The sequence below is a fragment of the Anomalospiza imberbis genome, chromosome 26 (genome assembly GCF_031753505.1).
Source record: "Anomalospiza imberbis isolate Cuckoo-Finch-1a 21T00152 chromosome 26, ASM3175350v1, whole genome shotgun sequence".
Taxonomy (NCBI): domain Eukaryota; kingdom Metazoa; phylum Chordata; class Aves; order Passeriformes; family Viduidae; genus Anomalospiza; species Anomalospiza imberbis.
Window position 1 is genome coordinate 5,971,647 of NC_089706.1, and position 22,101 is coordinate 5,993,747.

Consider the following 22,101-nt stretch of genomic DNA (forward strand, 5'->3'; position numbering starts at 1 on the left):
CCTTTGATTAACTCCTCCACTGGTGCAATGGATGAAGCTGGGGATGTGGGTCAGTGCCATTGGAACATGCACTTGGAGTTTCTGTGCCTTTGATTAACTCCTCCAATCTCCACAGTGGAGATTTAATAGTGAGTTAATAATGACTTGTGTCCTGCTGAGCCTGTGTCCTGAGGTTCTGGGAGCTGGACTGGAGTGATTGGACACATGCAGGGATGGGTGTCCTTATGCTCTGATGTGGCTGGTCACATTGGGTGCCCTGTGGGCTCACCAGCCCTTTTACCTCATCTACAACTGACTTTAACTTGCTTGATTGAACCCGTCTCATCGGGGTTGTTCCTGCTTGTCACCCCCTTCCAGGCTCATGTGTAAATCAGGGATGCTTCACTGGTCTGAGGTGCTCCTGCCCAGGCAGGTGGGCAAGGGGAGCCTGGGGATGGGGCAGCACCCATGAGTGCTGCCTGAGGTGTGGCCAGAGTGTGATGGGAACAAGGAACACACAAGGAGCCCTGCTTGAGCACTGGCATGTGGCTGTGCCTTTGTGGGGAGCTGCTGGGGTGGGTACTGGCAGCGTCCCCCATCCTCATGTCCCTGCAGTTCACATGGTGCCGGTGCCATTGCAAATCCTGAAGCACTGGTTGCCACGTTACATTAGGAGGAGCCACATCCCATGTCCCTCATGCATGCCGTCACTGCAGATCCGTGGCAGGCTGCAGCTGAAAGGCCTGAAATCAGGGATCAAAGCCACAGTGGCACGGCTGTTAGTGCCCGGGGTGCACGTGAATGAGACAGGGACTTGGGGCTGGAGCCACTGCCCCGTGCCCACAGCACTGCTGGGGCTATGCCAGGAGTGACCTCCTCCTCTGTGCAGGTGTCTGTGTTCTTACACATCTGTGCAGGTGTCTCTGGGCAGTGTGCACACGTTTGTGTGTGCAGCTGTACGTACGTGTATGTGGACATGCCTGTATACATCTGCACATATACACAAGTGGTTGTGATGTGGGTAGATGCACGTGCTCATGTGCATTTTGGTGGGGTGCATGGCTCTGTGTGTGTACACACCCATGCCATGGGTGTGTACACCTGGCAAAGTCCCAGGGCAGACAGAGCTTGGGGATCCTCAGCTCTGGGCTGTGCCTCTGGGGGCTCAGTCCCACCAGCTGCTCCAGCCCTGCACAGAAGCAGCCACTCCTTCATGAGTGGGGCTCAGTGTCCTCCAACGCCCAACCTCCCCTCGGTCCCACTGGCTGCACGCCAAGTGATGCTGCTCCAGCACCCATGTTCCCAGGCAGGAGCAGCCCTGGGGCATGGGGGATGCAGGGGCAGGTTTGGGGACATTCTTCCAGGCCTGCTGCTCCTGTCACCTGTGTGGGTCCTGTGGCCCCTTTTGGTCTCTGCCAGCTCATCCTTTCTGGACTAGAAATAATCATCCCAGCTGCATGCTTGGTAGTGGCATTTCAGGGTGGTGCAGCTCCAGCCTGGTGCCAGACTTGTCCTGTCCCTCCCTGATGGGCAGAGCCAGGGCTGTTGGTCATGGCCACAGGAAGGGGGTTGCTCCATCCATCCATCCATCCATCCATCCATCCATCCATCCATCCATCCCTCCCTTTAAAGCCTTCACCTTGTCTCTCCACAGACCCCGAGTCCCAGAGGAAGAGGACAGTGCAGAATGTACTGGACCTACGTCAGAACCTGGAGGAGACCATGTCCAGCCTAAGGGGCTCTCAGGTGTCTCACAGGTGAGGCCCCAGCACCAGACCCCCCCATCCGTTCCCCACAGGCAGTGTCCTTCCTGGGGCAGATGGGAAGCAGCTCTGCTCCTGGTGAGGGCCATGTGGGTGGGAGGAAATCAGCAGTCCTTTGTGACCTGGGGACCCTGTGCATGGAGGCTTGGAGAGAAGCCCTCAAATCCATGGGGTGTCGTGTGGTGCTGCAGCAGAGTGCTGTCCCCAAAAGTGCTGTGGGACAGCAAAGGTTGGGGAGTGGTGGCAGTGAGGGGAGCTGACAGAGCAGAGCGGGTGTGACGGTCTGTTCCCAGTGGTCAGGTGACCCTGAACGGACCACCAGAGGTGAAGATATCACTTGTACCCACCCTAGTTGGCACCAGAGGCTCCATCACTATCTGTGACTTAGTCTTTCTGCTCTGTGTAGGGTGATGATGGAGGAACTCTCAGCCAGAGCCCAGGAGCAGAGGTGGGGGTACCCTGAGGTGCCCTGCCCAGACTGGAGTGAGGGAATGGTGGGGATGGGGACAGGGTGAGCACTGTGTGGACAACTAGAGCACAGTGTCTGTGCTTAGGGAGCTCTGACACACGCCTGGGACTGCCTGTGCCCCCCTGGGTGATTCACTTGAGATCTTGCATGGTTTGTGCTTTACTCTGGATTTGCAAGGTTGTGTGGGTGTCAGCCGGTTGGGAAGGTGGGGATGCGGGGACATCCTTCTCCTGGAGTGTGTTGCCACCTCGTGGTCTCCCTCGATCCTGTTTTTTGTCTTGGAAGGGACAAAAAGCAGCAGCCTCCTCCCACCTTTCACCCACCATTCACCATTACAGACCTTCCCGTGTCACCCCTCAACCAGCCTTGTCCAGGATGAAGCAGCCCTTTGATCTCCCTCTTCATCATCTGAAATTTCTAGACCTTGCTCGCCCTTGCTGTGCTCCCTGGATGTTTTCCGAGCCAGGAGCAGCAGAGAGCTGTGGCAGTGGGATTTGCATGGGGCCACAACAGTATTTTCTGAGCTGGCCGTTTCCTGAAATGATCCATTACAGCTCTGCCATCCCTTTGCTCGGTGCAGGAGCTGGGTCAGAGCCCAGCACTGCTCATGCCGAGCCAGGGCTGCGTTGTGTTAATTCCGCTTTCATCAAGCAAAAAGTGTCAAACTCCACCCCCCTCCTCACCCCAGTGCTCAGCTCCTTCAGAAATCCTTCTCAGCTCAGGTCTTAGGAAAATAGGACGAGGACATTAAGGGTGATTAAATTAGCATTGCTGGTGGGATTTGACTCTTCACTATCACTTCCTTTCCTTGATGAGCTGTGAGTACATCACATGGTGGATGCCTCAGCTGCATTCTTGCCATGGAGAAAAATGGCTGTGGATAGCCCAGGGATGGACCCCTGCACTCAGTCCCTTTCAGCGGGACTTAAACATGTGAAGATCTTCCCTCTAATCCCATGACAGCTGAATTTATTTGGAAGCTTTTTTTATTTCAGTAGCCCACGGCAGCCTCAGCAGTTCCCTGTATCCCTCCAGGAGCTCCTCTGCGGCTGTGAGCCAGATTTTCCTTTCCCAAAGCTGTGTCAGCTCTTCCCTGGTACGCTGTAATTACACACGTACCCACTCATTCTGCTCTTGGGAACACTTCCTACAAGTCTGTCCAGTACAGATGTCATCTGCAAGTCCTCTGGATGTGCCTGCATCGCTGGTGTCCTGTAGCTGCTTTGGGCTCTCTCTTTATTCATTCCACAAACTATTCCTCACATTTCTCTTGTTACCCTCACTGTGTTCTTCCATCCAGTGGCTGAGGGCTCAGTCTTTGCTGTTGCCTTGTTAGGGCACAATGTTATTCCTGAAAGATGTCACCATACTCCTGGCAGCAGGGCTGCATGAACATCCTTGGGGCTTAGAGAATCATGAAATCACAGAGTCACTGAGGAGACTCACTGGACACTTTGAGGACACTTGAAGAAAGTCTCTAAGATCATCAGGTCCAACCATTTCTCCAGCACTGCCGTGTTCACCACTACACCATGTTCCCAAGAGCCACATCCACACGTTTTTTAAACACTTCCAAGGATGGCAACTCCACCGCTGCCCTGGGCAGCTGTGCCAGTGTCTGACCACCCTTTCAGGAAATAAATTTTCTCCAATATCCAACCTAAACCTCCCCTGGCACAACTCCCCCGGCACGTTTCCTCTCCTCCTGTCCCTTGTTCCCTGGAAGCAGAGCCTGACTCCTCCCCAGCTCCTTGCTCCTGTCAGACAGTTGTGGAGAGCCAGAAAGTCCCTCCTGAGCCTCCTTTTCTCCAGGCTGAGCCCCCCCAGCTCCCTCAGCTGCTCCTGATGCCCCAGACCCTTCCCCAGCTCTGTCACCCTTCTCTGGACACGTTCCAGCTCCTCAATGTCTTTCTTGTCATGAGGGGCTCAGAACTGAACCCAGGATTTGCGGTGAAGCTTCTGTTCCTCCTGTTCAGAGACATGGTTGGCATCTGCTCTGAGCTGCCGGGAGCACATCCTCAAACAGCCTTTGTGCTGCCGACAAAAACAAAACCCTTTTAGCTGCCCCTTTTAGTTCCGCTTTAACAAACTTCCTAGGTTTTTTTTTTAGTAGTTCCCTGTTTTAGATTCAATGCTGCAGCCCGGGTTTGGCTTTGGGTGCTCCTGCAGGAACGTTTAATCCAAGCTGGGGAATAATTTACTGATACTAGTGTTTGGAGCCAGTTTGAGGACTGTGGGTTCCCAAGGAGCTGCTCCAAGAAGTAATAGTTTCTCGCGGCTAAATTTAGTTTTAGAATCACTGTTTGCCCAAAATACACCCTGAGAGGCACAGGGAGTGGCGGAACTCCCCATTTCTGAAGCACTTGCAGACTCTGGGCTGGCTGCAGAGCACTGTGCTTGTGGGCAGCCCCTGGGGCTGGGCAGCCCTCTCTTGGGGTCATCTTTCCTGCCAGATGTTGGGGGTTCAGTCTACAGGGGCTCAGTGTGAGGTGCTGCTGCAGGGACTGGTCCCAGGTCTGTTCCTCGGCATCCTTTCACTCACAGCCTCCGCTCCCTGGCATGGCCCACTGTCACATTCCCTGGGATCAGTGCCACCACCCCAGCTTGTTCTGTCCTGGGTCTGGTGTGATCTTGAGGTGCAGATGTTGAAGTGCTGGGGGAGAAGTGGCTGAGCAGAAGCAGCCCAGACGCAGGGGAGCATGTCCAGGCTTTCCGCTAAAGGTGCTCTATTAGATGAGTTTAGCACAGCTGGATTTTGGGGCTGGAGCCAGTCTCAGAACAGTGCTGACCCCTCTCCCAGGTGTGTTTGCCACCAGTCCTGGTGGCACCCCCGGCTCTGCTCCAAGGTGGATGGACAGGGCTGTGGTAGAGTGTTGCCTTTGTAGATTGACTGGACACAGAGCCCCCATCACACCCCATGTCCTATTCCACCGTCCCTGGGGAGACATGGGCATCACTAAACACTGTGGTGTGCATGTCCCAGCAGGTCCTGGACTGTGGGACACTGGGCTGGCACCAGGCAGGGAAGGAGAGGACTGTCCCTTGCCAGCTGACATGGAGGGGGACCAGGACAGACAGCATCCCTGCAGCCACAGTCTTGGGAGCGTCTGGCCTTGCCTGGCTGCCTCAAAATGGGCAGTTTTGGTATCTGAGCACTTGCAGACCCAGTTCCAGGGGATTGAGGCAGGGCACAGATCTCCACTGCCCCCTGTGCCCTGCCCTGACTCCCTGACTGCCTGTCCTCACAGCTCCCTCGAGATGACCTGCTATGACAGTGATGAAGCCAACCCACGGAGTGTCTCCAGCCTCTCCAACCGCTCCTCCCCTCTGTCCTGGCGCTACGGGCAGTCCAGCCCTCGCCTGCAGGCCGGGGACGCGCCATCGGTTGGGGGCACCTGCCGCTCCGAGGGCACCCCGAGCTGGTACGCGCACGGGGAGCGAGCGCACTACTCGCACACCATGCCCATGCGCAGCCCCAGCAAGCTGAGCCACATCTCCCGCCTGGAGCTGGTCGAGGCGCTGGACAGCGACGATGTGGAGCTGAAGTCGGGGTACATGAGTGACAGTGACCTGATGGGGAAGACGCTGACGGAGGACGATGACATCACCACGGGGTACGTGCCCGTGCGGGGAGTCGTGCCCGGACTGGGGCTCTCCAGGAGGTTTCACCCGCTCCTGTTTGGCTGGCGGTGCAGGAACACCTGGCACAGTGCGGGTGGATGGAGTGGTACATAGGTTACAGCCAGTCTGGTTAGGATTGGATCATGTCCCCACATCCCAGGGGATGCTTCCCTGCTAACAGTGCTGGTGGTGCTTGGCCAGCTGGGTCTTCTTGGGGCTGATGGGCTCCTGAGCCAGAATGAGCTGCTCTCCCAGCATGTGGGAAGTGTCCAGCTTGATCCTGGAGCAGGGAGCTGAGAAAAGTGTATGGTCTGTAGCTGCAGAAGCCCTGAGCCACAGTCCTGCTGGGGTGAATGTTGCTGCTTTCAGAAGTGCTCTTCAGTTTACACCAGTCAGTCTGAGTGGCTTCCTGTGACCCAGGATGTCCTGTGGGACTCCTGGTGGTCCGTGGTGGGACAGGCCGGTTAGATCTCAGCACCCCAGTGAGAACTGGGCACCAAGGTGTCACTGCTGATGGATGACTCCACATGGAGCAGGGTGTGCTGCTGAGCAGAGTCCCTCCTTCTGGGACCCCCATCAGCCTCCATTCCTCCACCCATGGGGCCAGGGGCATCTCCTGCCAGATGGGCACAACCCAGCATTCCCAGGGATCACGTTTTCTTGCCAGATGTGTCCAGCTTCTGCTGCACTGTTGAGGTGCCCCTGACTCTGGCAAGGGTCCAGGGTTTGAACATGTTGGAGGTTTCCTGTTTCAGCACAGCAGAAAATAAATAACTTGGGACAGCTAAATAACTCTGGGACAGCTTTTGAGCTGTCCCAGAGCCCGATGAGGTATTTGGCCTCCTGACAGTGCTTCTTTGGCCCTCCTAGGGTGGCTGTAGTCACATCAGTTTGGTACAGGATACAGCACAGCCTGTGGCTTCACACCCATCCTGGGGCCAGTGCTCCCCAGATATGGCCTGTAGGCGCTTGTGGCAGTTGCAGGGGACACACCATTGGCTATCTGCTGGCTTCTTCCCCTGCCATGCTCCAGCTGTGTGCTGACAGTGTCTGTGCCACCGTGGGTGTCAGACCCCTCCTCAAGGGCATGTGACCTTGGGGGCTGCCCTGTGCTTGTGAGTGAGGGAGCCTTGTGCTGGTTCAACACGGACCCTCCTGTAGATCTTAATCTATTGCTTGGCAGCCAGGGGTCCCATGTCATCATGTTCTGCCACTGGACTGCGAGGTGTGATTGGCAGTGGGGTAGATTCGGACTGCCCTGGATGGCTGAGGCTGCAGCAGGGCTGGCTGTGGGGATGAAGGGTACGCTGCTCCCCAGCTCCCTCCTTGTCTCATCTTGGCGCTGCTCATGCAGGTGGATAACCTTGGGGTGCCCTTGGCTTCAGAGGCAGTGCCGGGAGGGGTGACCGGAGCAAGACTTTGGATTCATCAGTCACTGAGCAGGGGGAGTGTGGGCAGGGTCAGAGACCCAGGACAGCTCAGCCCTGCACTGCTATGGGTAGGATTTTCTTCTCCTTCAGGAAGGTACAAGCTTAGGGGATGGATCCCTGCATGGCTGAGCCTCTGCGAGACCCTTGGCAGCACAACAATCTCCTGGTGTGGATGAGGCTGTCGGTGCTGGGGTGAGCTGGGCCATGGGCAGGTGCCACAGTCCCTGTTCCTGTGCAGAGTCCCCAGCATGGGGACTCCTTGATGTGCCTGGAGTTCTGTGCCGTGCCAGAGACAGACTGGGTGCTCTGTGCTGGGTACCCTCCCCAAGGAGGAGTGCAGCAGTGAGCCAGGGCAGCACAGCACCCCCTTATCCACAGGGGCATATCCTGGGGATCAGCTGTTTCACCAGGGTCGTTGCGGGCACAGAGCCATGTAGTGACCTACACAGCTTCACGGCTTCATCCCCCATGTCCCCACAGCAGGACTTGGGGGGTCTCCCAGAGTAGGCAGCATGGCAGGGTGTCTGTCCCAGAGCATGCCTTTGGCTGGGTGCTGGGGTACACTGAGGTGCCCTGTCCAGGAGCCAGCACACTCTGGGTGCAGAGCCCGGGAAGCGGAGCAGGGGCATTCCCTCCTACTGAGAGCCACATGAGACAAGGAGCTGGCCAGGAGCACTCATCCAGCACAGCCCCTCATCCAGACCCCACTCACTCAGCACAGCCCCTCGCCCAGCACAGCCCCTCACTCAGCACAGCCCCTCACCCAGCACAGCCCCCCACCCAGCACAGCCCCCCACCCAACACAGCCCCTCACCCAACACAGCCCCCCACCCAACACAGCCCCTCACTCAGCACAGCTCCTCACCCAGCACAGCCCCTCACCCAACACAGCCCCTCACCCAGCACAGCCCCTCACCCAACACAGCCCCTCACCCAGCACAGCCCCCCACCCAGCACAGCCCCTCACTCAGAACAGCCCCCCACCCAGCACAGCCCCTCACTCAGCACAGCCCCCCACCCAGCACAGCCCCTCACTCAGCACAGCCCCCCACCCAGCACAGCCCCCCACCCAACACAGCCCCTCACCCAGCACAGCCCCTCACCCAGCACAGCCCCCCACCCAGCACAGCCCCCCACCCAACACAGCCCCTCACCCAACACAGCCCCCCACCCAACACAGCCCCCCACCCAACACAGCCCCTCACTCAGCACAGCTCCTCACCCAGCACAGCCCCTCACCCAACACAGCCCCTCACCCAGCACAGCCCCTCACCCAGCACAGCCCCTCGCCCAGCACAGCCCCTCACTCAGAACAGCCCCCCACCCAGCACAGCCCCTCACCCAGCACAGCCCCTCACCCAGCACAGCCCCCACCCAGCACAGCCCCTCACCCACCACAGCCCCTCGCCCAGCACAGCCCCTCGCCCAGCCTCCTCGCTGGCTCTGACCTAGAAAGCCACCACCGCCCCAGGCCCCATCTCCCGGTGCTGCTAATGCACCGGGCAGGAGCCGCATGCTGCAGATGGGGCCAGCAGCCCCCAGCCCGGGCCGCGGGGCAGCGTCCCCTGCACCGCGCCGGCGCACACCCCAGCTTGTAGGGCAGTAGGTCAGAGACGGCTCAGAGGACCGTGGTGACACGTCCCCGTCCTTGTTGGAGACGTGTGGGGCTGTGGGATGCAGCCCCCGGTTCGGCAGGGAAGCAGACTGGAAGGAGCGAGGCCTGAGGTAGGTGAGACATGGCTGGGGCAAGGGGACGGCCCGCAAGCTATTGGGGTGGATTCAGCTGGGTGGAGGTTGGGGTGAGCCCAGCCAAGGAGGCTGTGGGGGACTTGAGGCCCAGCTCAGAGAGGGAGTGGGATGGTCAGGTCTGAGCAGGGATTGGCTGGGGACACCCGAAACCAGCAACATTCCTGTGTTAGCAGGACCCCAGCAGCATTCCTGTGTTAGCCAAATGTACTGGCATCCCGGCTCCTTGCCCAGCTGTGCCTGCATCCATCGGCATGACACTTGCCATTCCTCTCTACCTGCTGCTGGTTTCAGGGTCTGGAAAGCTCTTGCTTTGGCCCCCTGTTTGGCAGCACATACCTTTTGTCCTCAATGTCACTATATCCTCCTTGTGCAATGCATCAGGGCAGGGACCTGGCACAGGGAGCACCCACCAGGATGTGTCTGGGGTGACTGAAGGGATGGAAGGGTTGCTGCTGCTCTCCTGCCCCGTCCTGCCTGTCCCTGGGGCCTAGGCAGGGCGTGGGCAGGGATAGCACCTAGTCTTGGGCTGTTTCTCCAATACTAAAACATATTCATTCCCTTCCTTGGTCAACTCTGGTTCCCACCCACCACTATTCAGTGGCCACTTGCTGTTCCCTGCCCTGAGGCCAGTTCCAGGGAGGGTGTGGTGCCACCTGTGATGCTTTCCTACTCATCCAGGCTGGGGTTGTTTCCTGAACGCTGGAGGTCACCCCACCAAGGTCACTCCACTGGGAGCTTCCCCAGGGACATCTCTGTCTGCATAGCCACAGCATGGGTGCCTTTGTGTGCAGACCTGCATGAGAACCAGGCAGTGGTGAGGAGCATGGAGCAGGATGTGCAAGCCAGGTTTGGCCTGGTTTTGTTCTGGCCATGTCCTGCATGTCTGAGCAGTGCCACCACAGCGTGGCCATGTGTTGGTGTGCCTCCCCCTGTGCCTTGTGTGTCCAGAACCTGACCTGATGTGGTGTGTCCTGAGCAGTGGCTCAGCACCATCCCTGGGTGTTCCTAGGCCAGCTGGGTCACAGTGTGAGTGAGCGGGATGCTGCAAGGCTTTGCTGCAGTCAGGAGCTCAAGGGGTGCAGAGAGAGCTAGGGGGCTGGCTGCTGAGTCAGCACCTTGTGCTGCGGTGGCTGCAGGAGCAGTGATGATGGTCTGTGTGTGCTGCTGGGCTGTGGTGGGGGCACATAGCTCTGGAGCCAGTCCTCAGGGCTCTGCATGTCCCCTGGGGTTTCCAGAGCACTGGGGGAATCTTTGTGTGACCCTGGGACTGCTGTGATTTCAGGATGTCCTTTTGCATCTCATTTGTTGGAGGTAGAAAGGGAGGCAGCATTGCATCCCACCACAGCAATGGCACCATCTGCACCCTCATGAGCTGGGTACTGCCCTGACTCTGCTCGTGGGCATGAAATGGAGCTGAGGCAGCAGCTTTTGGAATTGGGAGCGCAGGGCACATGTGTCTAGCCCACAGCACACCCCAGGCACCATCCCAGGTCACTGTGATGGTGCTGCTGGCAGGCAAGCACTGCAGAGCCTGTGGTCCCCTCCAGCAGGGCTGGGGGCTGCCAGCAGCATCCTCATGGGAAGGATGCTCTGGAGCTGACACCCGCTGCGCTCTGGCTGGCCTGGCTCCGGCTTCCTCGCAGCTCCTCGGGCTCGGCGCAGCCCGTAGGCGGGAGCAGATGTTTGGCTCAGCTCCCCAGGAGCAGCAGGGGAGCAGCCACCCTCCTCCTGCTCCAAGCAGGACTGGTGCTGGAGCCTGCCCCCTTCCCTTCAACGCCCCTTGCTCCACTTTGGCTAGTCCAGGATGACCCCATGTCCTGTCCCAGTGAGCCCATGAAGTCATTCCTCATCAGGGACATCCCGTGGGGCATGGCTGCGGCCCTGCACGTGGCCTGGCCTGTGTGTGAGACCCTGGCTGGCCAGGGAGCAATGTTATATAAATATTTGCTGGGCTGTGCTGCGTGCTGGGCTTGGCGAGTTCCTCTCGCCAGCTGGGTACAGGGGACACTCCTGGAAAGGGGCCCCAGGACCCCACTGGGCATCAGCACACTGAAGCGCCTTCCTGTGCCCTGCTTTCTAGCAATTCCGTCCTTTGGGGTTTGGGTTGAGGCAGCCAGTGCTGATCCCTGGCCCCTGGGGATGTGACAGCGGCTGCATGAGGCATGTTTTGGGAAGGGAATCCTGGGGTTGTGAGGCTTGGGGGTACAGGGCACCTGGGGGTCAGTGCACGCCCCAGATGCGGGAAGCTGCTGGCCCCTGCAGCTTGTTGATGAGGCTGGATACAGACACAGGGCAGAGCCGAGCGCAGGGTTGGACCTCACATACCCATGTGCCCTGGGGAAAGCTGCTGGGGAGAATCTGACCCAAACCCACCTGACTCTCTGCATGGCACCTGGGGACCTGAAGACCTGGCTTTACCATGTGCCACCCTGCCGCCTGTGGAGGAGCCTGGCCACTGTGGACTGAGGTGTCCGAGGTCACCGGCTCGTCCAGACAACAGGAAAAATAGGAATTTCACAACCAAGCTGAGTCACACTGCTCCCCACCCCAGCACTGCCCTGGGACTCTCTGAGCATTGCACGTGGCCTCTGCAGCGCCGTGTGCCGCCGTGGCTCGGGTGAGGCTCCATACGTCACCGAAACTGCCAGCGGAGATCCCCGCACCGGGACACATTTCCTCCAGGGTTTCCACCACTTGGAGGGGGACAGAGGGGTGACCAGAGGTGAGCTCTCAGCCAGGAGTGTGGTTGGGGTCCATGGCTGCTGTCACTGCAGCAGGCAGTGAGTGCTGGCTGACCGCCCCACGGCCTCGGCCTCGCTGCTGCGGGGAAATCAGACCCCACTGTTACTGCGGTTGATGGCGCAGGGCTGGGGTGGAGGCACAGCCTGGCCACGGGTCCCCCCTTGCAGGGACACACACCCCCAAGGGTCCTGTGGCAGAGTCCTCTGCACCCCTCAGGGTTCTGGGGAGGCAGAGACCAGAGGCAGTGCTACCTGGAGAATGGGGTCCTGAATCAACTATGGGATGTGATGTTGGTACTCTTCCGCTGGGTGAGCTCAGGCAAGTCAGATCGCCCTTCCCTACCTCAGTTTCCCCATCAGATCTCTGCAGACCCCTGTTCCTTTGAGTGCAGCTTCGGAGAAAGGCGCCATATCACAGTACCCAAAATCCAAGCAGGAGACACCTAGGGTCAAGGTAGCCTGACTCTCTGTAGGGGCTGGAGTTCTCTGAGGGGGTACCTGGCGGTCTGGGGGGCATCCTGGAGGGTACAAAGGGGTTTACAGGGCTGTGGGCATCAGGGTAGTCAGGGAGTGTTGTTACACTCTGGTTCCTGATGTGGATGTGAGGGGGATGCAGAGCCCCGCCCTGCCCACATCCATGGGGAGCTCCCAACCCCCTCAACAGGATTTATGAAGCTAATTGTTTTTTCTGCCCCATTAAGTGGAGGAGAGGGGGAGGGTGTGAAGAGCCCCGGCTGTGCCTGTGCTCTCCTCACTACTCCTATCTCAAGTCACAGCGTGAGGCTGGGGCTGTGAGCACCAGTGCCACAGAGCCTCCTCAATGCCAGTGATCTGCTGACGTGGGGTGTGAGACCCCCTAAGTGCACACCCTGCGTTTCCTCCCCTGCCACAGGAGGAAGGGGCCAGGGCAGACCAGGACTTGCTTCCATCCAGGGTGGGCTTCAGGATGGCACTGGGGATCTGGCTGGACCAGCCTGGCAGGGACACGAGTGTCTGGAGCTCTGGCCAGTGGATCTGGGTGCTACATGGGCAGGTGTCTGTGCTGGTGTGAGACAGGTGAAGCAAGGAGAGGTCAAAATTGTCCAGCTCCAACAGCAGACTCTGCTGAGAAATGTGCTGGGGGTACTCTGTATGGGGCTCAGTGCCTGTGCTGGTGCCCAAGGCTCTGCTGTGACCAGTAGTCGTTCTCTGCCGTCATCTCACACCAGGCCCGTGGCTCTGGCGGGGTCAAAGCTGCCTTTCTGAGAGGCTGCAGTGCTGGGCTGTGCCAGGCTGGCTCCCCTGCCACCCGGGATGCCCAGATTTGCACCCAGCGGAAGCTGCTCCGAGCACTGCCTGAGCTGGCTGTGGCAGGGCTGGGGCAGGCAGCCAGGAGAAGAGGAGGGCCAGGACAGCATCTGGCATCGTGCCAGGCCGGAGGGACCGGAGGGATGCAGTGCTGGACGGGCTGTGCCACCACACCCGTTGGCGCACGCGGCCGTGGGGCCGTAACCACAGCGCAGGGCTGGCTGCACCACCAGCCCCTGGCCATCAGCTCCTGCCAGGGCTCGGTGGGTGTGGGCACAAGCTGATCAGTGGGGACGGGGATGGTCAGGTACCCCTGTCCTGCCATGCCATGCTGGGGCAAGCCCTGTGTGGTGAGTGATGGGGCAGTGGGGAAGGAGCCAAGAGGCGTTGCCGTTGCTTCAAGGAAGGAATTACTTATTTCCCAGCCTGCAGGGTCTGGTCTATCTTGCCAAGGCTGCAGTTAACTCTCTCTGCCCTATGTGGCGGGGCTGGCGAAATTGTCCCTGGTGTTATCATCCTAGTGAGGACTCTACCCTGCAGCATGGCTCTTGCTGTGATGTGAGAGAGAGAAAAAAGGGACAAAATTAGGGGTTTTGGTCAATGAAAGGCAGAGCGGGGCAGGCATGGGTGTCCTTTCTGGGGATGAGCACCGAGGTTGCCCAGCACCCCGCAGTGGGACCCACATCGAGGAGGTGGTTCCTTTGGGGACAGGGAACAGGGCGGTTTGGGGGGCACTGGGTCCAGGCCCAGTGCTGAGGAATGGCCTCTGGTATCACAGTGTGGGCTGGACTGGGGGTCACTGGTGCTGTGTGTGGAGATGCGACTCGTGGGATGGGGGCTCTGCAGGCATCTGCGGGGACGCTGGGGGACACGAGGGACAGGGTTCGGGGCCATGGGCTGCGGCGCAGAACGCGGAGACATGGCCGCGGAGCTGAGGCGGGCGAGGCTTGGAGCCGGGACCCCGGTCCCGTCCCGGCGGGGCCGATGGACGGCGGAGGGGGTCCTGTGCCGCTGTCGCTTTAAGGCGCGGGCAGCGGGGCGGTCGCGCCGCCCCCCGCCCCTCTCGGCCGCCCGGCGGGGCCGCGCCGCGCCGCGGGCAGCACGATGCTGCGGACGGGGAGGCCGCGCCGCGCCCCGCGCCTCGCCAGCAGGTACGGCACGGGCAGGGAACGGGCACCGCAGCGGGCGGGGGCGCGGCCGGAGCTCGGCCCCGGCAGACAAAGCCCCGCGCCCCGGGGCCGCTCCGCGGGCGGTGCTTTTGTCTCGGCCGCGCTGCGGGGGGAAAAGGGGGGTCGGGGCAGCGCGGCCGCGCCCGGCATCGCGGCATCGGGGCATCGGGGCGGCTCCCACGGGCCTCCCCATCCCCGCCCCGGCACCCCCGTCCTCCGCCCCGGCCCGCGCCCCGCACCTGCAATACGGCCGGGCCTATCCTCCGCGGGGCTGCCGAGGCTCTGGTGCCTCCGGACGTCGGGTCTGACCCCGGGGCTGCCGGGCGCGGGGCTCCGAGTCGGGCTGCGGCCGGGGCGGGGCGGAGCATCCCCGCGCACCGCGCCGTGCTCCCAGTCCATCCTCCGCTCCCTACCGGTGCAGCCGCCTCCCCGCGCCGGGGCCGGGGCCGGGGTGCTCACCCCCGAGCCCGTGCCGCTCATCCCCGAGCCCGTGCCGGACCATCCCGCCCTCAGCGGGTCCCGTCCGCCCGCCGGCGCCGCGGAGCGCGGCAGGACGGACACGCTGCCCTTGAGCATCCCCGTTCCTGGAGCTGCCGCGGGGCTGCTGGCGGGTGGGTTCGGTGCGGAACCGTCTGCAGGAGCTGGGAATGGCTCTGGATAAGATGGAAGGGATGGAGCACAAAGCAGAGGGTCAGTTTTGCCCCGGAATGGCAGTCTGACATGGCTACCCCCTGTTGGAGGGTTCAGGGAGGCAGTCGAGGTGCCAGGGCTCGGCCATGCTCCGGGAGTTTGTACTTGCTGAGGGGCCAGTGGTGCTGTGGTTGAGGCTTTCCTTGCTGTGCTGCCTATGGCAAACATGTACCAGTTTGGGGGATCCCTCAGTGCACCAGCTGTGTGCCCCATAAGAGAGTCAGAGACACCCTCACAGTGTGCAGCTGGCTCCCCAGCCTCATGCCATGGTTTTTGTGATTTTGGGATGTGACCTTCCATGTAGTCTTTTCTTGGCACAGAGTTGTTGAGGAGGATTTGGAGTCACCTCCTGCCTCGGCCTAACATCTGACCCTGTGCTCCTTTCTCACTGGCTCTCTGGATGCCTGGGGCAATGGAAGTGTCGAATGTGTGACTGGGAGAGTGTTTGGGGTTTCCCTGCCTGGCCCCAAAAGCCAGACTGAGACACCCAGCACCACATGTGGCCCCAGCCATGTTGCCACAGGACACAGTCCTACAAAGCCTGGCCTCACTCCTGGCAGTGCCCGCTGCCAGGTGAGACCAGGCTGGGAGAGGGGCTTTGCTGCAGGCTCTGGGGTGAGGATTTCCATCCCAGTGGGAACTTGCCCTGGACACAGGGCTGGTGATGAGACATGGCTTGGAGCTGAGGAGCTCAGCAGCACATCCTGAGTGCACGATCCTATTGAAATCCTTTCCTGGGCAGCAGCACCTGCTGGCTCTGTCCCAGAAGCTGCTGTGGGGGCACAGGGGGCTATGTCCCTCCTGGCTTTGGCCAATCTCTGATGAACTCCTCCCCTGTGGAAAGAGCAGGACACGCAGTGCAGGTCTTATGGTGCTGGAGCTGCCTTTGTTGTTCCTTCTTGAGCTTTGAGCATCTGACAGGGATGGTAGTGACTGTTGCTTTTGCTCTGCCACTGCTGTTGGGTCTCTGCTGTTTGCTGGGCTTCACTTGCACCTCTGTGGCCCCAGTGTAAATAAGCAGGCATCTCTTGCAGGGACTGGGGCTGGCTGCAGCTCCCAGCTCTGCTCAGCACTCCTACGCCACAGCTTGTCACAGGATCATGGCATAGTGTGGGTTGGAAGGGACCTTAAAATTCATCTTGTGCCACTCCATGCCATGGCCAGGGGCACCTTTCACTAGGTCAGGTTGCTCCAAGCCCCATCCAACCTGACCTTGATCATTTCAGTGTTGGGGCAGCCACAGCTTCTCTGGGCAGCCTGTTCCACTATTGTCTCCCCCAGCCCCTCACAGGCCCTGGGAGGCTGCGAGGCTTCACTGACCTACTCAGCTGCTGACCTGAAAGGTGCCGTGCTCATCCTGCTGGAAGGTGCTCCATGCCTGCCTGTGCCAGATCGACATGGGCACAGCCCAGTGCTGTGGAACCAGCTGTGCCCTTGGGGCACCCAGGCACCAGCACCAGTGTGGTGCTGACTGACGGCCCTGCAGATGGGCTTCTGCACACTTGGCTGAGCCCTGGCATGGAGCAGCCACCTAGGCACAGCAGCAGATCCCAGACTTGCTGCCTCTGCCTGCTGGGGGCTGGAGAGGGGCAGTAGGCTGCAGTGGGTGGGACCACCCCAGGAAGGATGGATGCTACAGGGGGTCTGGTTTGTTTATTCCAGAAGTCCTGCCCTTTCTGACAATCCCAACCTGCCTCCAGGGTCAGAGCAGGTTGCCAGGAGCTTGTTGCCAGCTGTGATGCTGCTAGCCCTGTGGTGTGGGTGCTGGCTTCCCTGAGCTGCGGGTGTCCCTCCATCCCCATCAAAGCTCCACAGAGCCTTAATGGGGAGAAGCAGGGTCACTTGAGGCTTGTGTGCCACAGGACATGAGCCAATACCAGGCTGGGCTGGAGCCAGCCATGGGCCCTGCATGCCATGTCCCTGCCATGGGCACTCCCAGGAGCTGGTTTTTGCCCCGGCAGCCGCTGGAACAGGGACATCCTGTGGGTGGTGGGACCCATTGGGCTGAGCAGGGGTCTGATGCTGTCTCTCCCTCACAGCTGGGATGAGAGCAGCTCCATCAGCAGTGGCCTCAGCGATGCCTCCGACAACCTCAGCTCAGAGGAGTTCAATGCCAGCTCCTCGCTCAACTCCCTGCCCTCCACCCCCACCGCCTCGCGCAGGAACTCGGCCATAGCGGTAGGTGCCAGTGGCACCCGGACCCTTTCCGGCACCTATCCCAGCTTTCCTGCCACCACCTCGGTGGGAAAGAGGGCATGGAGGGTGCCAGTGTGTGGAAACAAGGATGCACAGGGTGTCTGCTGCGTCCTTCTCCCAGCTGGCTGATGTTCTCTGGGGATGGATTTGGGGTGGGTGCCAGGAGTGCCCCTGACTTTGCTCTGCCCCCAGCTGCGCACGGACTCGGAGAAGCGCTCACTGGCGGAGAGCGGACTGAGCTGGTACGGGGAGGGTGACGAGAAGGCGCCCAAGAAGCTGGACTACGACAGCAGCAGCCTCAAGATGGAGCATGGCTCCTCCAAGTGGCGGCGGGAGCCCTCAGAGGGTGGAGAGGAGGGGCCCAAAGGTGGTGAGCTGAAGAAGCCTGTCAGCCTGGGCACCCCGGGTTCCCTCAAGAAGGGCAAGACTCCTCCAGTGGCTGTGACCTCCCCCATCACCCACATGGCCCAGAGCACCCTCAAAGTGGCAGGTAAAAACCAGTTTGGGCAGGGTCCAGCTCCTTTGATGGAGAGAAGGTTGGGTGCTGTCTTTGTGTGCCTTCCCCAAGCATGTGGGCCATGGGATGGCCTATGGCAGTGCTCAGACCTGGGAGCTGGGTGTGGGCTGGAAGGGGAGGCAGGGCTGTGTTGCAGGCTGCAAGCAGGCTGGGGGTCTGTGCCTGCCCCACGGTCTCATGTCCATACACTAGGCTGGGGAACCGTTGAGTGCACCAAAGGTCTGGCATGTTCCTCCTCCTGCATCTCTGGTGCCCGTGTCTTGTCTGGGCTCGTTCACTTCCAAATGTCCCCAAAGCCTCCAGGGACACTAACCTGTCCTTTCTTGCCACCAGGCAAGCCAGAGACCAAAGTCACCGACAAGAGCAAGCTGTCAGTGAAGAACACAGGCCTGCAGCGCTCCTCCTCCGATGCTGGCCGTGACCGCACCGCTGACGCCAAGAAGCCGCCATCAGGGCTTGCACGCCCCTCATCCTCCAGCTCCTTTGGCTACAAGAAACCAGCTCCTGCCACTGGCACGGCCACTGTCATGCAGGCTGGGGGCTCGGCCACTCTCGGCAAGATCCAGAAGAGCTCTGGCATCCCTGTTAAGCCAGTCAGTGGGAGGAAAACAAGCCTCGATGTCTCCAATGCACCTGAGCCTGGGTTCCTGGCACCAGGGGCTCGCTCCAACATCCAGTACCGCAGCCTGCCCCGGCCAGCCAAGTCCAGCTCCATGAGTGTGACCGGGGGCCGCAGCGCAGCCCGGCCGGTCAGCAGCAGCATTGACCCCAGCCTGCTGAGCACCAAGCAGGGCGGCATCTCGGTGTCACGGCTCAAGGAGCCGTCCAAGGTTGGCACTGGCCGTGGCACACCGGCCCCTGTGAACCAGACAGACCGTGAGAAGGAGAAGGCCAAAGCCAAGGCAGTGGCACTTGACTCTGAGTGCAGCACCCTGAAGAGTGCCAGCTCACCTGAGAGCACCCCAAAAGCCCAGGCCAACCTCCCACCAGCAGCCAAGGTGGCTGAGCTGCCCCCTACACCTCTCAGGTATGGTCCTTCCACCTCTGAGGGCAGCAGGTGACTGGCATGGCTGTGCCCAGCACCAGTACCTGAGTCTCACCTGTTTCCTTACCCATTTCCCCCCTCCAGAGCAGCTGCCAAGACCTACGTGAAGCCTCCCTCGCTGGCCAACTTGGACAAGGTCAACTCAAACAGCCTGGACTTGCCCTCCTCCAGCGAGCTGCACACCCCGCACACTGCCAAGCTCCAGGACCTGCACCCAGCTGGTGGGCACCTTGCACCCTGCTTCAGCCCCAGCCCTGCCCCCATCCTCAACATCAACTCGGCGAGCTTCTCCCAGGGCCTGGAGCTCATGGGTGGCTTCAGTGTCCCCAAGGAGGGCAGGATGTACCCCAAGCTCTCCAGCCTTCACCGCAGCATGGAATCCCTGCAGATGCCCATGAGCCTGCCCAGTGCCTTTTCAGGGGGCAGCACTACTACCCCCACCCCTGCTGCTGCACCCCCTGCCAGCGCAGAGGAGGAAGAGGAAGAAGAAGAGGCAGGAGAGCTGGGCTGGAGTGGGAGCCCCCGGCTCACACATCTGGACAGGTATGGCTGGAAGGAGGTTGGTGGGCTGCTATGGCACCTTCATGGGCACACATTGCTCCCTGCTGTTCTGCCATGTCCTTTGCCTGCTTCAGAGTCTCTTCCTGCTACATTTCTAGGGAAAAGCTCCCTGTCCCTGCAACTCAATCCCCATTGTTCCTTCCCTAGTCTGTGCAGGGATGTCACTGATCTTTCCTTCCCTTCCAGTGCCAACCGCGACAGGAACACGCTGCCCAAGAAGGGGTTGAGGTAAAAGAGCCCAAAACACTTTTGGGTGGTGCGGGGGTGGGAAGGGGAAGCTTTCCAGGGCAGTGCCCCTGAGCCAGGGAAGCTGGGCTACACTGCAGTGGGCAGGAGCTGGACGGTGCTGGTTGATCTTACCATGCCTGTCTGCGGCTCCCCAGGTACCAGCTCCACTCCCAGGAGGAGGCCAAGGAGCGGCGCCACTCCCACGCAGTCAGCGGCCTCCCCGAGTCGGACGAGCAGCAGGAGCTGCCCTCACCCCCCGCCCTCCCCATGGCGCTGGTCGGGAAGGGTCCGCTCACCAGCATTGGTCAGTGCCCTCCGCTGCCGGCCCCTTCCCTGCTGCTCCCCGTGCTCCCTGTGTGATGTGCTGGTGCTCCCCTGGGTGCTGCTTGTCTCCTTGACACCACCAACACCAGCACCTGGTGCTTCGGGTGCTGGACTGGGACCAGGGATGTTCATCACCTCTACTTCAGGGTATCTCATCCACCGTTGGGCCTCAGGCCATAACTGCTCCTCTGGGGGTGCCTGGCAGGGCAAGGGGTAAGCCCTGCCCTGATCTGACCAGGACCTGCATGTTCCTGGAGGGTTTGGGGAATCCAGGCAGACAAGTTGGGGCAGCAGGCTCCACTCCTGCACCTGCAGGTGTTGGGCTGTGGCATAATGACACCCACTTGTCCCTGGGGCAATGGATTTGTTTTTCAGCCCTGTGAGTACCTTGGTGCTGGTGTCCAGGTATTCCCAGCATCAACCTGCCTTTTAGCTATCCCCAGCCCCTCCCTGCTTTGGGACCACAATCCCTGCTTCCTCACCGCATCACAGCTCTCGTGGATCACTCCCAGTCCTGCTTCCCCATCCTGATGGCAGGTCCCCAGTGTGACTCTGACCCTGCCTCCTCCCTGCTTTCTCCTTCAGTGAGCCCCACTGCCACCACAACCCCGCGGATCACCCGCTCCAACAGCATCCCCACCCACGACTCCACCTTCGAGCTGTACAGCACCTCCCAGATGGGCAGCACCCTCTCCCTGGCCGACAAGCCCAAGGGCATGATCCGCTCGGGCTCTTTCCGGGACCCTGTGGACGATGGTGAGAGTGTGCTGTGCTCCTGTCCAGGCAGAGGAGGCTGCAGGGGGTTGGTGGGGCTCCCTGCACCCTTGTCCCTTCCTACTGGTGCTGCCATGGCATTGTTGGATGGGTCGCTGTGTCCCATTCTTTGCATCAGAGCAGGGACAGCAACAGGGGTCTGTTGGACTCCGTGCTGGAATCAGCCCTGGGTCTGCCCTGACCCCCATGGGTACTCAGTGTCCTTGGGTTGCCCCCAGGGTGCTGTGACACTGGGGAGGAGGGGATCCAAGCAGGCAGGGAGGGCAGGAGAGCCCTCAGATTTCCCAGAGAGGAGGATGAAGGTGGAGGGCACACACTGAGAAATGGGCAGTGCTGAGCAGCTGCCATCCCACCCTGTATCTCCCCCCAGGCCACCTCAGAGCCTTCCACCCCTGAGAGCCCAGTCACCAGCTGTGCCCTGACCTGTAGCCCCTGGGTGCTGCTCTCCAGGGCACCCTGACACCTTGGCTTTTCCTGTGTTGCAGTTCATGGATCGGTGCTGTCCCTGGCCTCCAGCGCGTCCTCCACCTACTCCTCCGTAAGAGCCGCCTCCGTGCTGCGCTGCTTATGCATGGCTGGGGGATCCGGGTGGGACTGGGGGGGCTCTGTGCATGCCTCTGCCTGGTGCTGAGCCTGTCTGTGCCTCGCTGCCCCCCTGACTGCCTGCCTCTGTCTGTCTGTCCCTCTCTGCTCTCACACTGCCAGGCTGAGGAGAAGATGCAGTCTGAGGTGAGCCCACACCTTTGCTCATGCCTGCCCCTGCCCCAGGTGAGGGCGAGTGCCTGGCCCCTCTCATCTCTCCCCTCTCTCCCCACAGCAAATCCGCAAGCTGCGCCGCGAGCTGGAGTCCTCGCAGGAGAAGGTGGCCACGCTGACGTCCCAGCTGTCTGCTAATGTGAGTGCCCATGGGAGCCCCTGTTGGGGCACCCCACTCCATCCCTGCAGGGCATAGGGCTGGTGCTGGATGTGCCTGTGGAAGCCCTGAATTTCCGTTCAGTCTTTTGCATCCCACACCTGGCACTGAGTGCTCACCTGTCCATGGGTTTTTGCCCAGATATGGGGGCTCACCTGTTTCTCCACTTCTCCCAGGCCAACCTGGTGGCGGCCTTTGAGCAGAGCCTGGTGAGCATGACATCCCGCCTGCGGCACCTGGCTGAGACCGCCGAGGAGAAGGTGGGTGTATCGTGGTGCTCAGTGGGGCTGGTGGGTGCTGCACTTGGGAGATTGCCCCAAGGGTGCTCTTGGGGTGGGCTCTCCACCATTGGGATGCACTCCATGGCTCCCAACTCTGCTGCCCCAGGACACGGAGCTGCTGGACCTGCGAGAGACCATTGACTTCCTGAAGAAGAAGAACTCAGAGGCCCAGGCTGTGATCCAGGGTGCTCTAAATGGCACTGATGTCACCCCCAAAGGTAAGGCATGATGCTGCAGCCCTTCCTGAGCTGGGATGCTCCTACTGGGCCCCAGGGCACACCCTCTCATGAGGGAAGTTCATCTGGAGGCAGGGTGCCCTGGGCAGCAATGTTTTCCCTGGATCCTTGAGCATCTGAAACCAGGA

At 60.6% G+C, this 22,101-nt stretch overlaps 1 protein-coding gene across 4 annotated transcripts in view; it reads left to right on the forward strand.

Moving 5' to 3' along the window:
• NAV1 (neuron navigator 1) overlaps positions 1–22,101 on the forward strand; it is a 75,153-nt gene that overhangs the window by 42,679 nt on the left and 10,373 nt on the right. For 2 of the 4 annotated variants that reach the window (XM_068173365.1, XM_068173363.1), the window contains exons 5-18: positions 1,634–1,736; positions 5,460–5,825; positions 16,938–17,076; positions 17,287–17,584; positions 17,945–18,638; positions 18,741–19,199; positions 19,404–19,445; positions 19,601–19,749; positions 20,355–20,525; positions 21,029–21,081; positions 21,249–21,272; positions 21,361–21,438; positions 21,633–21,716; positions 21,844–21,955. In XM_068173365.1, the coding sequence (XP_068029466.1) occupies positions 1,634–1,736; positions 5,460–5,825; positions 16,938–17,076; positions 17,287–17,584; positions 17,945–18,638; positions 18,741–19,199; positions 19,404–19,445; positions 19,601–19,749; positions 20,355–20,525; positions 21,029–21,081; positions 21,249–21,272; positions 21,361–21,438; positions 21,633–21,716; positions 21,844–21,955 (2,772 nt within the window). Of the gene's footprint in view, positions 1–1,633; positions 1,737–5,459; positions 5,826–14,128; positions 14,191–16,937; positions 17,077–17,286; positions 17,585–17,944; positions 18,639–18,740; positions 19,200–19,403; positions 19,446–19,600; positions 19,750–20,354; positions 20,526–21,028; positions 21,082–21,248; positions 21,273–21,360; positions 21,439–21,632; positions 21,717–21,843; positions 21,956–22,101 lie in introns of those variants that run through there. The other 2 variants (XM_068173364.1, XM_068173366.1) reach the window with 2 other exon arrangements.